General features: G+C 39.7%; 1 protein-coding gene across 1 annotated transcript; it reads right to left on the bottom strand.

Moving 5' to 3' along the window:
* Window positions 1-5,880: 5,880 nt before the first annotated feature.
* SERPINB1 (serpin peptidase inhibitor, clade B (ovalbumin), member 1) lies at window positions 5,881-11,877 on the bottom strand. Its single transcript, XM_010075394.1, has 6 exons — window positions 11,706-11,877; window positions 9,592-9,729; window positions 8,672-8,789; window positions 7,929-8,071; window positions 7,023-7,190; window positions 5,881-6,282 (listed from the first exon to the last, which is right to left on the bottom strand). The coding sequence occupies exons 1-6, from the start codon at window positions 11,871-11,873 to the stop codon at window positions 5,881-5,883; spliced, it is 1,137 nt and encodes a 378-aa protein (XP_010073696.1). The 5' UTR covers window positions 11,874-11,877.
* Between the last annotated feature and the right edge of the window lie 1,448 nt (window positions 11,878-13,325).

Raw genomic sequence — 13,325 nt, 5'->3', positions numbered from 1 at the left:
AGGCTTTCCATATCTGTGAGGGCTTAGATGTAAACATTTACATTCTGTGGCATGCATATGAGCACTCATTACTAGAACAGAGGATATATTTCTTCGTTGTAACCTATTAGTGGGCTATGATTATGTTTTCATGACCAGTTTAACTCAAGATTTACTTAGATTTACTTAGAAGATTTACTTACTAACAAACACTGAAGACAGTAACAAAAACATGGTTTTATTTTGCTTTGCTGGGCAAGTATCTGGAGGACATAAGTGCTGCTATTTGGGTCGGATATTAGAAGACATTCCTAGTGCATACTTAAAGAGGCATGGGATTTAGTGATGAAGAATATGAGCAATGTGTGAAGACAGGTTTAGAATTACTAGCAAGACATTTCAGACTCTTGGTAATGTTAGCTTTTATATATTGCAAGAAATTGAAGCTACCAAGATAATTCAGCTGTAAAATATGTCACAACTATTCTCTTCTGGGGTTGGACACACATTGCCAAAGGTTTTGGTCAACAGCTGCTCTGTCTTGTCTAAACAGTGGGTTATAAAACTGGCAGTAGGCTTAGTATGTCTCTGCAGCATCTGAGGAGGCCCAGAAGCTGATAATACTGATAGTTTTTGAAAGCTTTGAGGAAAGTGTTTTTCTAAAGACGAGCAAGTCTTTCAACAAGCTTCATTTATGTAAATTTGCACGTTTTTCTTTCTTCCCCATAATTCACTTGTTTTTGTTGTTTGCTTGGAAGTTTCTTGTTGCTTGAATTAATGCAGTAATTAATTGGATCAGTATGTTTATCCTGCTAGTTCTCTGAAAGGCATATGGAGAAATAAGGCAAGATGTGGCCATGATAGGGTCACCCTGAAAAGTTAATGGACTTTGATTCTGTACAAGTCCAAGTTAGGGAAAGTTATCATAACCTGTAGATTTGGGACAGGGATCTTGTCTGGTGCTCACTTGGGAGCTTTTGAGCACTGTGTGGAGGAACACTGGGTTGAGGTGGAACTAGGCATAGAGGACTCCTGATTGCACAAATGCAGCTCAACCTACACAGAGGAGAAACAGAGTGAGGAGGCACCCCTGATCCCCACGTCCACCGCTGAGACAAGCTCAGCCTGCAAGAAAGGAGCTGAGCAGGTATAGCACGGGCTGAGACAGTGCCCTGGGTTTCCATAAACTGTATATTGTGTATTTGATGTGGAAGAGGGGAAGGAGGGTTAATCAAGCTGCTTTTACATTGGTCACAATTTCTTTTTCCATGTGCATGGTGTTTCCAGTGTTTCTTTGCACTATTTCCCATTTTTCCCCACCAAAAGAAAATAATAAAACAAAAAATAAGTAGAACCTTCTGACCTTACTGTGGAGACTTCATTAATAATTTCCTAGTGGCAAAAATAGTCTGGCTAGGAGCCTAGGTCAATTTTATTCATTGTGCAGATGAACTCCCCAGTGGATCCCAGTCGCTGGTCTCTCCCATCACCAGAAGGTCATGGAGGATGGCTGGGTCTCTGCAAGTTTTCTGCCAGACTATAGGATGGGAGCCAAAGTGCTACAAGGATTTCACTAAGTGCTTGTGGGGTGGCTAGCACACAGGACACGCGAGCCCACAAGGGTCCTAGGCCAGGGGATATTGCCAACAATTAAGCCAATAGCTCTCGTGTTATATGAGGTGGGTGCACCTAATATTCTCCGTTGTGACTGAGTTTATTGTGTACGTTGGGTAAGATCCATTGCACTCATGTCCTTCCCCTGCTCCTCCCTTTCCTTGGAAACTATCGGTTGCCTCCTCCCATGCCCCCATTTCAGAGCAGGGTTAGTCAGGGTATCTTTTCAAGTGCTGGAGTAAATCTAAGCAGCATGTGCTCACCTTCAGAGGACAACACAGCTTAGCAAAATTTTCAGTGGTGCTTTTTCCTTCCTCAGCCACCAGTGGGTTTTTCTGTCTGTCCTGCATGAAAAGAGGCTGTGCCCCTCAGGACAGCTCCATCAGACAGTGCAGTCTAATGGGCTACTGAAATGTTGTCAACGCCAAGTTGAAGTTTCAAAGCCATTGTGCCTTGTGGCCTCTTTCCAAGCAAAGTATTAGTCATGTTTTCTCTTCCTCCCTGCGGTAATTAGCAAGATGCTACACTGGAAAGTGAGGAGCTGCTCCCTGCTCTCTCCTTCCCACTGATGTGCATTTCCTTTATATTCCCTCCAAAGATTTCTCCACTGTTTGAAGAACTCCATGATCCATTAAAAAGTCCATCAGGACCAGATGCCCTCACAAATGGACATTTCACCCTGCACCATTTCCTGTTGCTGTGAAACAGACCCAAGGCAAAAATGTCCCTTTCCTTTCAGGATGATGTGTAGTCTCCACAGAGGATTGGCAATGCTGATTTCAACAAGCATAAGCCAACCTCCTAGTGAAATTACTTCAGAAGCTCAAGATGAAAGAATGAAATTTTTAAAATTGTGACCTATATTTCTTTGTTTTATGGCTTTTGAGTCCCTGAGGTTTACCTTTTGAAGCTCACTTAAGGGCAAGAATGGTCTCTTCCTAAGAGTCGTGTGCTGATACACTGGTGTGTTTATTTATATCAGTGTAGAGCTTTGAGGAAATAGCAAATATTGCAGTGTCACCAAAAAATTGGGGATGAGATTGGGATCCCATCAGGTGACAGTTCCTTCCACTGTAAGGAGTCCTATCAAAATCCCCCATAGCACGATTGCTTTCTCTCTTATCTAGGTTGTTCCACGAAGAAGTAACGCAGACCATGAGAAAGCCCATGCCATAGCCCATGGTGGTGAATTCATTACATGCGAGAAACAACTTGTGCTGATGTAAGTTGTTTCTCCTAATAGTAACATACCAATGTCAAAGATATGGCTAGCAAGACAGAAACATCAATTAAATAATGCCCCCAATGAAATCCACTGCAGTTTCTTAGACAATTATCTGATGAATAGTGTTTCCATTATTTAGCTAGTTTGACTCCCACAGTTAAAAAAAACGGATGATACAGCTGGTAAGGAGATGTCCAGGCTTTTATACTAAATATTTATGTGAAATCATGACTTCTGTTTTAGTTTTCTTGTACTGTTTTCGATGCTCAAAGAGTTTAAATCCTCAGTTAACCTCTGGGCTGCATTTTTTTCCCCTCTTCTGTGAGTGTTTTTTCTCATCTTGAGAGAAAATTTCATGGCCAAAATGACTATAATTTTCCATTATAAGACTTAAAAATAAAATTGATTATACAAGCTGGTTGTTTGAAGTTCTGTTTAACCTGGAGATACATTTTCTGGCAGATGTGATGAATTCATCATCTGAATTGCTAGCAACCACTGTGCATGCTCAGTGTGTTTCCACGTGGTGCTCTTCAGGATTTTGTCTGTGGTTTTTGTCTTTTGTTGTTATTAAGTAGTCAAGGATTGCATAGGCCCTTAATGACTATGGATAAGAATATATATTTAGTTGGTACCGTAAGATGACAGGGTAGAGCTAGACAGGTTTGCTACAGTGTGTAAAAAAAAAAAAAAAAAAACAACCCAACAACAACAACAAAATAAACAAAAAAAAAAACCCAACAAAAACCCCAAAACCAAACCAGTTTCTGATTTCAACTGCATCTTTATATCTCAGCAGGTTCAAGTGAATTGCAGTGGTCTAATTCCTGTCTAATGAAACCATATTAAAAAATAAAGGCAAATGGATGCCTCCAAGACATCTGTGAACTTGATCAGGTTTATGTACTTTACCAGGATTTGGGTCTTATATAAATACATAAAAAACATTTAACAGTGAAAATTTTACTAAACATGCTCTGAGTTAACTCATCCATGTAAATTTATCTCTTGGATAAGGTGATTTAAAACCCAGAGATACCTGTCCTCCTTATCTCCACTGTGGCATTTACTTTCTAGGAAAAGCAACTTAAACTGTATGAATCAGATAGAAAACAGCCAGATGGTGATGGTGTTTTCTCTTTTTAAATTACTGAAATCAAAGAGCTACCATAAATAATCTACATAAATGGCAGTACGAAGTCTGGCTTGCTCATCCCATCACAGTGAGCAAATATTGCTCTGAGTTTTGGATTGTTACAAAGCCTTGCTTAGGAGAGGCCAAACTGGAGGGTGAACTCCATCTGCTGCAATCCTCTCTTCCACTGGAAGAAACTCACATGTTGTCTTCTCAAACTGCCAACCTGTTACAAATAGCTTTTGGACAGGGAAGTTCATGCTCAAGTACTTACCTGTCCCCTCCTAAGGGGGTGCAGTGGGTCTGACTTTTCAATCATGCAGTCTCCTAGATTGATCTAAACAAAAAATTGTATATATGGAAAGTATTTTTTGTATATTGTGTGTGTGTATTTATGACTGCTACTTAGCTAAGACAGACTAGGCTTCTGATTTTATATTGAGAGTTCTGATGTGACATTCTCTCATCTTGTACATTGTATCTTTACCTCATTAAAATTACAGTTTCTTCCTTGGTCTTCAGGTAAAAAATCTCATATTGAAAAATTATGAAGCTTTGAAAGCAGTCAGACCTGTGTTCATTCAGCAGCTCTGAAAGAAACTCCTTTGCATGAGCTAGTTGAAGCAGCATTTTATTTTTTAGAAATGTGAATGTAGATGACATTCCACTTTTCCCTGTTGGAGTCAGCCCTTGTCAGTCACTTTTTCTGACAGGAGCACAGAAAAAAATTGTTTAGGAAAAACACCCACCACGATCTTATTGTGGGACATGAATTATGGGAGGGGAATATTTGCCAGTAGGTTTGCTGGGCATTTTTTTAATGCTTGAATGTGAAGCAAAAAATGCTGGCTTTATTGAGATTCTTATTGCTGAGATTTTATTTTGCGCATCCTGTCTATAGAAAACCAAACACATCTCAATATAATAGTTCAGTTTCTGAATAGTAAGACCAAAGTAATAAATAAATGTACAAGTCCCCTCATACAGCTACGCCGACTTATGCTATTATGCAAAGTTTTATTTTTCTTCTGATCTCCTGGTAATTACAGCCCTAAAAGCCTTCAGATGTCATATATCTTGCATGCATTGACTAACTTTAAGCAGACTCCTGGTCTGCAACACACGGTCTCCTTTACAAATTCACCAGAGCCTTTGCAACTGAAGTATTGCAGATTTTGCACAGTCATCCTGACACACTTTCAAATTTTCAATAACCAAAAATGGCACCAGGATATGAATTTTAAAAATCCTATTTAAACCTTTCACCTAAAGTTGTTATTCATTTCTTCTCCTCCCCATTCAAAAGCTGTATTGCAAGTTTTCTGGCTAATGACTGGAAGGGGTTACTTTTGTTTAAATAGCTTAATCCTTTCTCTATTAATAGATGTCTCTAAACGAATGTTATCTGACCTTCTATTTCATGACAGAACTGAGTAAACTCAGCTGCTCAGGAACATGCCTTTTGGTGCCTAGAAGTATTTTTCAAAGATATCTTAATAAAGTAAGACATTAGGGGAGGAGTAGCTTTGCAAGAACATCCTAGTATACATGCATAAGGATTGCCTGGATTATTATAAATTATTATAACAGGGGGCTGTCAACACAGAGATGCATACAGGGCGATCCTGTGTTTCAAAAGACACGAGTTTCTTCCAAGAGTATTTCTATTTCTAGTCCAATTTCAAAAGATTTCTTCTGCTTACAGTTAAGGGTTTTCCTAGCTGTTAAAGATTATGTCAATCTCAAGAAAGAAAAATTAATCCTCAGTTTCTCTGGGATTGTTTTAATTGGAAAGGCAGAATCGCAGTCGAAGTTACTCAGAACTCAAGACAGGAGCATTAACTTTCTACATTAAAATCCAACTCATTCGGGAGCAAAGCTTTCACTGACTACAGCAGGAAGTGGTATGTAAATGCAAAGTTCTCTTTTACGGAGAAGCATATCTGCCGAAGAAAAGTATGCTTTGCGTTGGGTTGTGGCGAATAAAGAAAAGGAAAGGATGGTCAGCAGTGAAATCCTCTTCCATAACCATGCAGAGCATAGCAATACCAGCAGTGGCAGCTGCAGCTTCCGTGCCTTCCTCGTTCACTTCTACAAAAGCCTTGTGGACAATTTTAGAGAGAAAGAGGTTGCGTGCCCCTGACATTCCTGACAAGTCAGCCTTGCCACTGTCAAATACATCCGTCAAACCCATAGCAGATAAATCTGATTTAAGGTCATAGCTTTCTTCTAGCTTAAACTTTGGCAAACGTACATGAAGATCACTGGAATATAGATGCTCTGGGCATGTCCATTCGTGGAGCTTCTCTAAGGTAATCTGCTCTTCCAGCTAGAATTAAAAAGATGGAGATCATTAAGTATCACCAGTGTAGAAATATTTCATCTTCAGTAATTTTTACAAGGCTTTATAAAACACTATACAACCATAAAGCAACAACACAAAAATGACCAGACCCACGCTTTTGATAGCTCCATACAGATCAAACAAATGCTACTAAAGTTGAGTCAGTGCATTTTTTACTTTACGAAGTAATGCAGACATTGGCTTCTTGCTGCAATGTACCTAAGGGAAAAACATGCACTGATAGCAACTAAACCCAGTCATTCTTACTGTTTAATCTAACTAAATGGAATTTCTTAATTAAAAACAAGTAAGAAAAATAATAATCAGAGAGCTCGAAGAAGCTGACGTGTTCCTAGTCATTTAATGGAAAACAGTCTCACTAAGGCTAAGGAAATAAAGACTTTCAAAGATCATGAAAGAAAAGTTCTGTCATTAAAAAAAATAAGCAAGGCAAGTTAATTCTCATAGTTAACTTTGTTTTCGCAGTCTGCTTCCTGGTTCAGTTGAGGAAGCCAAAGGAAACATGAACACAAGCTACGAAACCAGGACATAACTTCTCTTCCTGATGCAGCATGTGCACATATTCTTCATTGCAGTGCTAGCAGAGCATTGTCTGAAAATATGATTGATAGATATGGGGCTCTGAGAACAGGGTTTCATTAATGCTTTAATTTTGAATGGCTGAACTTATCCACTAAATAAGTGCGTTAGCTTAGATGGGTCACCTTCTGCAGTCCAGTGGAGTCATCCTCAATGTCATCAGGTAACAGGACAATCATACTAAGTTCTCTTCCATCATAAGGCAGCTCTAAAACACGAATCTTCATTTCGGGGATATACCCAAAATTAAATTTGTTTTTCTGATACATCATTTTTACTGTCTTTCTTTCATTCTGGATGGATAAAAGGTACCAAAAGTAACAGTTAAGAAAATACTAATTTAAAGAACTGATAGAAAAGTTAAAAATTGCTTTATTGCAAAAACTCTTCCTCCATGGTATCAGGTGATTATAAACTTCTTCTGTCGGACTCCTGACTGCCTGTTTAGTAACAGTTTCTTCTGAAGACATAATGAGATATGGTTCTCTTTTGGCTTCTATAGAACAGTCCTTAAAGGAACTGAAACAATTCCTTAGAGTTGCTGTGCCTTTATATTGCTCTAGCCCCAAAAATGACAATGTTAAAAGTCAACAAAGATTGACTCTGTTCAGCATAAAGCAGACTGTATACAGGACCTTGTAAAGCTATTAACATAAACAGAATATAGACCAAGCAAATGGGGCTTAACCACAATGTGCAATCATTTTAATACAGCTTACCTAGTATCACAAGCAGGCACAGTTCACAGCAGCTGAAACTGCTAGTGGAAAGAAACTGCTGGGCACAGGCAGGGTCCAATCTGTACATGTAGAGAATTCTCTCTTATACTATTCCCGTAAGTGAGAGAACAAATAGCTTGCTGATTACAGAAAAATACTAAAATCCACAAAAAACTCTTGGGTGAACTGAAAACATTAATGAAAGACTTTTTTATTTTTTTATTATTTTATCTGTAAGCAAAGCTTCACTTTAGCACCTATATCGTTTGACCTTTTTGTTGAATATATACTACCAAGATGTATCTCTATTACCTTATTTAACCGAAATGGCATGTCAATGGTGTCAGCTTCTTTAAATTTCTCTGCCCAGTTCCCTTTGAAATAAATAGCATTCACCAGTACAAGCTTGGTCATGCTATCAACTGAGCCTTCACACAGCAGATTAGGGATTTTACCTTCAGAGGGGACAGAAAAAAAAGTCACAACAAAATCATGTAATAAGTTGATGGCACATAAAACATATGTGAAGAAACTGATGCCATAGAGATACTACAAATATAAAACTCTAGGCCATTCACGTAACAAAGTGTGTTTCAGTACCTGTCTCTTTACTTCACCACACTTTTTAATAGCACAGACTACTATAACTTTTGATAGACTGATTTGATGAAAATGTAATATTTTTAGCTTAAACGGTCACATATGACTTATCATACAAGAACTAGAAAACACCCACATTTAGAATTACTGGATTTAGAACAATATAGACAATATGGACCAGGACTATCTAAAACAAATTCTCCAACTCATAAGTGTAAATCTATGTGTAGGCATTTCTCTGTCACTCATTAGTCTGAACACAAAAAAATAAGAATGTCTCTGAAATTATGGAACTGTGTAAATGTCTTGCTTAGGCATTTTCTGGTTCTGTCAATGCATCAACTGAATATCCCAGGGCCAAATTAAACTGTTCTAAAGGTGGCAGATAATAAAGCCTATTCCTGCTACCAAAGTATGAAACACTGACAGTTACTTTATTAACCAAAGTAGTTTACCTTCAGTTTTCTCCTCTACCCACTGGTTAATTTCTTTCCTGGCTTCATCATAAGCCTGAAGAAAATCAACTGCAGCCAAATCAGCTCCATATAGTTTCTGAGTACTAGTCAGGAAATCCTAGATTTTGGAATGATAATAATAGCTTTCATTGCATGCAGATAAGAAAACATATCTTTATGATGTAGATAAGGTGCATGTCAAACAGACTATCACCTGCTCTGAGGTGGGGCTCTAACAGTGCATTGCCTGAGAGGTTTCTGGGGTTGGGTTGGGTTTTTTTACCCCTCTCAGAGTCTCAGTGCATCTGCCACATACACAGCTGAGAGGGTGCTTACTGCAGGTGTTGCAATCTACCTGTCATTCTCCTTAAAGAGGCTCAAGCACAGCTAGGATAGAACAAAACTCTCCAAAAGAGCTGAAGAGGGATAAAAATAGCAACTGAGGTACACATAAAGGTATAATTCACTGATGAAGAAGCGTGTTGTTTAAACGTGTTGGGCATCCCCTCCCAAATAAATACAGTGTTTTCAAAAATATCTAAGTAATGTGGTACTAGAAAATCCTAAAAAGCTGATCGCAACAGACACAGAGCTGGTTGCATCCTAAAAAGTTGGTTGCAACAGAGGGGGGATGTATGATAGTTACTGTAAACTAAGTACCTAGACAAACAGTTTTTCTCTTGAGCCCAAGAGCAGCAGAACTGAACAAGCAATGAGAAGGATTTGCTGTGTAACATCGTTTAGGTGAGAGGCACAGATGCCTACAGATATGGAAATGCATATGCATGTATGCAACACTTGTGTCGACTGCCCAGTAACATTTAGAAATACACCTAGAAATATTTCTACTTCATAAATACTCAAATAGCTGCATTTTCCCACAAGGTTCCACTGCACCATCATGATCTGCAACAACATACCGGCAAAAAGCTGTAGGACTTCTCTCCAAAAAGCCGATTGGCAAGCCGTAAGAGATAGGGAGCATTGCTTCTGTTTATATCCGTAGTCAGAGTCTGAAATCTTGAATGAATATCTTGAACTTCGTCAAAATGAAGTGTCTGAAATAAAAAAAGTGACCCAGCTGCTGCTAATACTGTCTGTAAAGAACATAGAGTGTATCTATAGGGTGGGTCTGATCCAGTAGGTGGATAGGTTGAAGAAAGAGAAAAGAAGAGGCTGGAAGCTCCTCAGAGACTTCTGTAAACCTCAAAGAATGAATGAAAGCATTTCTTGGTGCTACGCTGCCTTTGTCAGACACTTGTATTAACCTCCTGGTTTATATGTAGTCGCAGCTGAAGCTGTTGATCATAAGCCTGAGTCCTGTCCGCATGCTGTCTGCACACCTCCCCTCCGGGGACCACTGGGCACAAATGCTCATTCCTGAGTAGGAAGCTGAAAAGAGGGACGATGCCATAGAGACGCTTCCGATTTCATGCCTCTCCCTTTGGCCCACGGGAACCAGGGGTTTTGCTTTTCAGAACATACAATCAAAACCAGCACAGGGCTTATTTGAGCACTCAAAGAAAGTGAGGTCCTAAGAAAACTTAGAGCAATTATCTTTTATGGTTTTATTAAAATATAACTGATTTTTTAGTATATATAACTGTATCATCTTAAAAATCAAATGCATTACTGCAGTTTCTCTTTACCAGTACCTCCTTTCCCAGAGGCAAGCTGGACAGCCAGGGCTTACAGATCGACAGCAGGAGCTGCCAGACCTCATTGACAGGGAAGACTAGACCAAAGCAGGGATGTTCACACTAAAACTTAAATCATGTCTTTCTCAGTAGGGAAGACGCCATGAAACAGCCACAGGATTCAAAGGAACGCCCACATTTTATCTCACGGGGTTTTTGGTCAGGCCTTGCTGTCCACTTTAATGCAAGCGGTGTTGTACATGTGAATAGCTGAACAAAAACATCACAGAGGCAATTTACAGTAGGATTATGATCACAGAAATGAATTTCTATATGCTTGCAAACAGCCCCTGACAGTTACCAATCACTGTCTGCTTTATCAGCTATCTCTTAAGAAGTAAAGCATTATGGTATCGGACATTCATTATTGAAGGTGACTGTGCTGACACACATTTCTTTTTCCCCCAAGTTCTTTTTGCGTGATTTCTGCTGTCAGTAGGTTTCTCCTAGGTGGGGCTGTCAGTTTGATTACATTAAATATATGTCCAAAGTCTGTTTGTACAAGTAGTGAGAAAATGATTTTATTGCCTTATGCAGTAAGCACAGCACCACTGAACAGCATAAAATAGTTCCTCCTAAAGTCCAGAATACAAAGGTGAAATTATTCATAGGCAAATACATGAGAAGTCTCTTACGCCCTTTTGCACTAGCGGGTGTTAGCCTAACAAAGGGGAAAAATAATAGTGACCAAGTCCGTTCCATGCAGGAGGCCTCAGGGGAAGCTGGCAGACTCCCACGTACATCATTTTTGCAGCATATAATGATTTTTTTTTAAATATCCTACCTAACCTAAGGCTATGGCAAGAATAAGCATGTGGGCTCATCTCCTCTGAGGTATCCAAGTGCCTCGCTGTTACTAAGATACTGGTATTTAGGTAGAATCATTATGTATTATCAGAGTTGTCATGCTTTAAATACAAAACTATATATTATTATTGTGTACAAAATACACAGTATTAGTGGTAATAAGCATACCGTTCGTAACCTTGTATTACTAAGCGCTAGTTTTTTTTTTCAAAAAGTGTCACGAAAACTAATAAGGCCTCACTGCTGGGAACTCCAGTCAATTTACCTGGAGACTGATTAATTAATGAAATTAGTTTCCTACTTCAAGAATTAATAAGTGAAATTAAGTGAGAAACAAGGGCCATAGCAAATATGGAAAGAGGGCTCTGGAGCAGGGCAAGCAGAAGGTAATTGCAGAAAAAAACTTGAGGAAAAGTCAGTGAGCATGACCCTCCTTTCATTTTCCCTCCTCTAAAACACAATTTTTAATGTAAATAATATATAAAGCAAAAGAGGGGTTTTTTTGTTTTGTTTTGGTTTTTTTTACTAACCTTCAGCACCTGGGCCTCTGTGTTACCTTTGGCTCCTAAAAGGACCATGGCCAGAGCAGCGGAGACACTGACAGGAGAGAAGAAAACATTTCCTGTTGGGTTGGTCTCATTAAGCCTTCCGAGCAGATCGAGTGCAAATCTGCTGTTGGCATTACGCAGGTTCTCCATGGTTGTGGCTGAAAAATAAAACAGTCAGTAAGGACTCTGGGAACCATGCTTCAGAAACATAACCTAACCTTGTGTGACTCACAGAGTAAAGACTGAATTAATCTGGTTGCATCTGGGCACAGAAACAGCAAGAACTTGTCAGTGCATCTTCTTAAAAAAAAAAATAAATTATTCAGTTATATTGAAAAGATGTAATTTTTTTCCATGTAAATTTATATCCCAACCTTCCCTATAATGCTAACTTTAAAGACATTATTTTAAAAAATTATTTGTCTTTTACCCTGAAATGGGAAGTATGTGTGCTGGTAGGATTGCAAGTTAAAGTCTTTCAGTCTCACAGACTCAGCACACCTCAGAGAGTGAATTTATGTAGATTTTCCCCCCACTCTTCTACCTGAGTCCTGCACACAAAGCATTCCCAGCAACTGATCAGAGAGATTTAGGCACTTTTCAGCAAGCTGCCCATCTTCATAGCACAAACCATGCCACAAAATGAAAGGTGCTGATCCCACTGAAGGCTTAAGTATACACTTACCTTCAGCAGTGTAAAGCAATACTATTTCCACCAGCCTGCTCTGCTGAGAATAAGCAAGCTACCTGCACACTGCATCCAGGTACAAATGCACCTGAGTCACAGGTACAAACACACCTGAGCAGCCCTAAACACACGGCAGAGAGCCCGGGGGTTTGTTAGCTGAAGGTGACGTACCGCTTAGCGAAGGCAGAAGCAAAGCACAGAACAGACAAAGCTCCAGCGCTGACACCGCACAGCCAGAGCAGTGATTGATTTTGGTAAGATGCTCCCTAGGAGGCCCTTGGAGTGGGGTGGGGTGAAAGCTGCAAGGGCTGGGTCAGGTGCAAAAACCTAGGCAAAAGCTAGTGGCAGTACTGCCTGATGCTGTAAAACCTTCCCGCATGCCCAGCTCAAATTCCTGCTTGCTTGCAGCAGCACTCTTGGATTTTTCTGTTTCTAGCTTGTTTCCTCCAGGGGTTTCATTTTAGATGCAGGTATTTGTGGATCTGCTCCCAGCAGCCAGGGCTGCAGCCCAATAATCCTCCTGTAAGGACCCTCCAGACCCAACTGCATGGATGAGTTTGCACCACAATCTGTGTCTTTCGAGCACAGGCTTTCTACAGGAGTTACAAAATAACACTATCTGCTTCCATCGCCAGATGGATAAATGCCCTGCATTTTTGCAATATGTTTTTATCTAGCTCTATGCTAAAACAACAACAAAAACCCTAAAAAAACCCAAACAAAAAACAAGCAAAAACCAAAAAACCCAAAACAAAAAAACCAAACGCAAACCCAAAAACATACTTTTACTTTCATTTACATACACCTCCGCACTAAGCAAACCTTTCACTGCAATCCCCGTTTTCTAGCGCCCACCCCAAGGATGCCCGAGACCCCGCCACCGAGGAGGGAGCAAGGGCTGGGGGGAAACCTCC

This window comes from Pterocles gutturalis, unplaced genomic scaffold (genome assembly GCF_000699245.1).
Source record: "Pterocles gutturalis isolate BGI_N339 unplaced genomic scaffold, ASM69924v1 scaffold23167, whole genome shotgun sequence".
In the NCBI taxonomy this organism is placed as follows: domain Eukaryota; kingdom Metazoa; phylum Chordata; class Aves; order Pterocliformes; family Pteroclidae; genus Pterocles; species Pterocles gutturalis.
This window is presented reverse-complemented; position numbering and strand designations above follow the sequence as displayed.

Coding starts and splice junctions, on each gene's coding strand:
- SERPINB1 (XM_010075394.1), bottom strand. CDS start 11,873: ATGGAGAACCTGCGTAATGCCAACAGCAGATTTGCACTCGATCTGCTC. Junction 8,072..8,671: donor GGTAGAGGAGAAAACTGAAG/GTAAACTACTTT, acceptor TCCCCTCTGAAG/GTAAAATCCCTAATCTGCTG. Junction 6,283..7,022: donor ACTCCACTGGACTGCAGAAG/GTGACCCATCTA, acceptor TTTTAATTCTAG/CTGGAAGAGCAGATTACCTT.